Raw genomic sequence first — 1,549 nt, forward strand, 5'->3', positions numbered from 1 at the left:
CCGCCGCTGCCTGGGCCGCCGCCCCCCATCCGCTGCGGCGCGCCGAAGTCCCAGGAGGCCGGCGCCGAGACTGGCGGCGAAGCGCAAGGTGGCGAAGCGCTGGCCCCAGGGTGCTGCTCCGAGGAGATCTCACCGCTTTTCCACATCTTCTTGAACTTGGACCGACGATTCTGGAACCAGATTTTGACCTTTGTGGAAAAAGGACTTGAGCATTAGTGGAGGAATCTGGGCATGGGGCAGGGACAGGGAGGGAATAGAGAAAGACCAGCTAGAGGTGGGCACAGAGCACCCTAGTGGGTAAGCCGATCAACGTGCGGCGGCCTTGAAGCCTCTGCTGGGTCCTGCTCCACTGGGAGGTAATCTCAAAAAGCCCCGGGCTGCTTGATAAGTGTGCACTGTGGTGATGGTGACAGCGGAAGGGGGTCAGGAGGCCCAGTTATTTCACTCTTAATCAGCAGCGAGGGGAAAGACAAGGTGGTAGGAGATTTCTGCCCACCCCTGCCTTTTTCTTTTCTCGCATGCGGCAGTCCTTTGGGGGTTTTCAGCTTTGGGCCTAGAAGTTTAGGCGGCCCGAGGAGCAGGACTGGAAATCCTTTAAACTACTTAAAATATGCTTTAAAAAACATTGTCCTGAACCCTCCTGATTCCTGGCCAGTCCAGGCCAGCGCCCTCCTCGCCCCCAGAGGGTGAGACCCCCACCTGAGTCTGGGTGAGGCCCAGAGACGCCGCCAGCTCCGCTCGCTCAGGCAGTGCCAGGTATTGAGTCTTTTGGAAACGCCGCTGAAGAGCCGCCAGCTGGAAACTGGAGTAGATGGTGCGGGGTTTCCGGACTTTCTTTGGTTTCCCGTTCACTATCCGGATTTCAGGCTCGAGGTCCTCCTTCTCTGCAACGAAACGGAATCGTGAGATCCGCGCAACCCGGAGGGGGGGAGGCTAGAGTTCCCGCCAGCCTGGAGGGCCTGGCGGGGTCTTGGCCTGAGCCAGGAGGCTGGCGGGTTCTTAGACATTTTGCGCGGTACAGGCGCAACCTCTCAATGCCCAGACCGGCGCCGCCACCGAACCCAGGAGCAGAGCCTTCCAGGGAAGGGAAAGACAGGCGCAAACTGGAGAGAAAGGAGAAACAGAGGGCAAGAAAAGGAGATTACTATAAGGCATGCACCGCGCGCTCATTTGGCCCTCGAGGCCACCGGCTCCACCAGCTGAGTACTAAAGGAGGTAACCGGTGACCTGCGGCAGATAGGAGGTTGGGAGGGTAAAGGGCACGAGCAGGCGGTGAGCAGACAGTGTGAAAATCCAGAACTCCGCCCCCCCCCTTCAAACATGTTTACCCATCCATCCCAGTATCTAGACCGACTTGGCACTCTAGACGCCAACGTTATGCATACCAGGCTCGTTGTTGGCTGGGGACGAACTTGTCCCATAGGGTGCGTAGGAGGTGTAAGCTGCAGTGTATCCCAGGTCGTAGCTGCTCTTGGCGGAGTAGGGGACGTTGTTGAGGCCGCTGGCATGGTACTGGTAGGAACCCATGTGCGCATAGGGCGAGCCCCCC

General features: G+C 58.9%; 1 protein-coding gene across 1 annotated transcript in view; it reads right to left on the bottom strand.

Annotated features, from left to right (window-relative positions):
- The window catches only part of DLX2 (distal-less homeobox 2), a 13,621-nt gene that overhangs the window by 11,415 nt on the left and 657 nt on the right, over positions 1 to 1,549 (bottom strand). The window contains exons 2-4 of the mRNA XM_008576595.1: positions 1,386 to 1,549; positions 700 to 884; positions 5 to 188 (exon numbers count right to left, since the gene is read on the bottom strand). Of these exons, the coding sequence (XP_008574817.1) occupies positions 5 to 188; positions 700 to 884; positions 1,386 to 1,549 (533 nt within the window). The remainder of the gene's footprint in view (positions 1 to 4; positions 189 to 699; positions 885 to 1,385) is intronic.

The sequence above is a fragment of the Galeopterus variegatus genome, unplaced genomic scaffold, assembly GCF_000696425.1.
Source record: "Galeopterus variegatus unplaced genomic scaffold, G_variegatus-3.0.2 Scaffold1370, whole genome shotgun sequence".
NCBI lineage: Eukaryota > Metazoa > Chordata > Mammalia > Dermoptera > Cynocephalidae > Galeopterus > Galeopterus variegatus.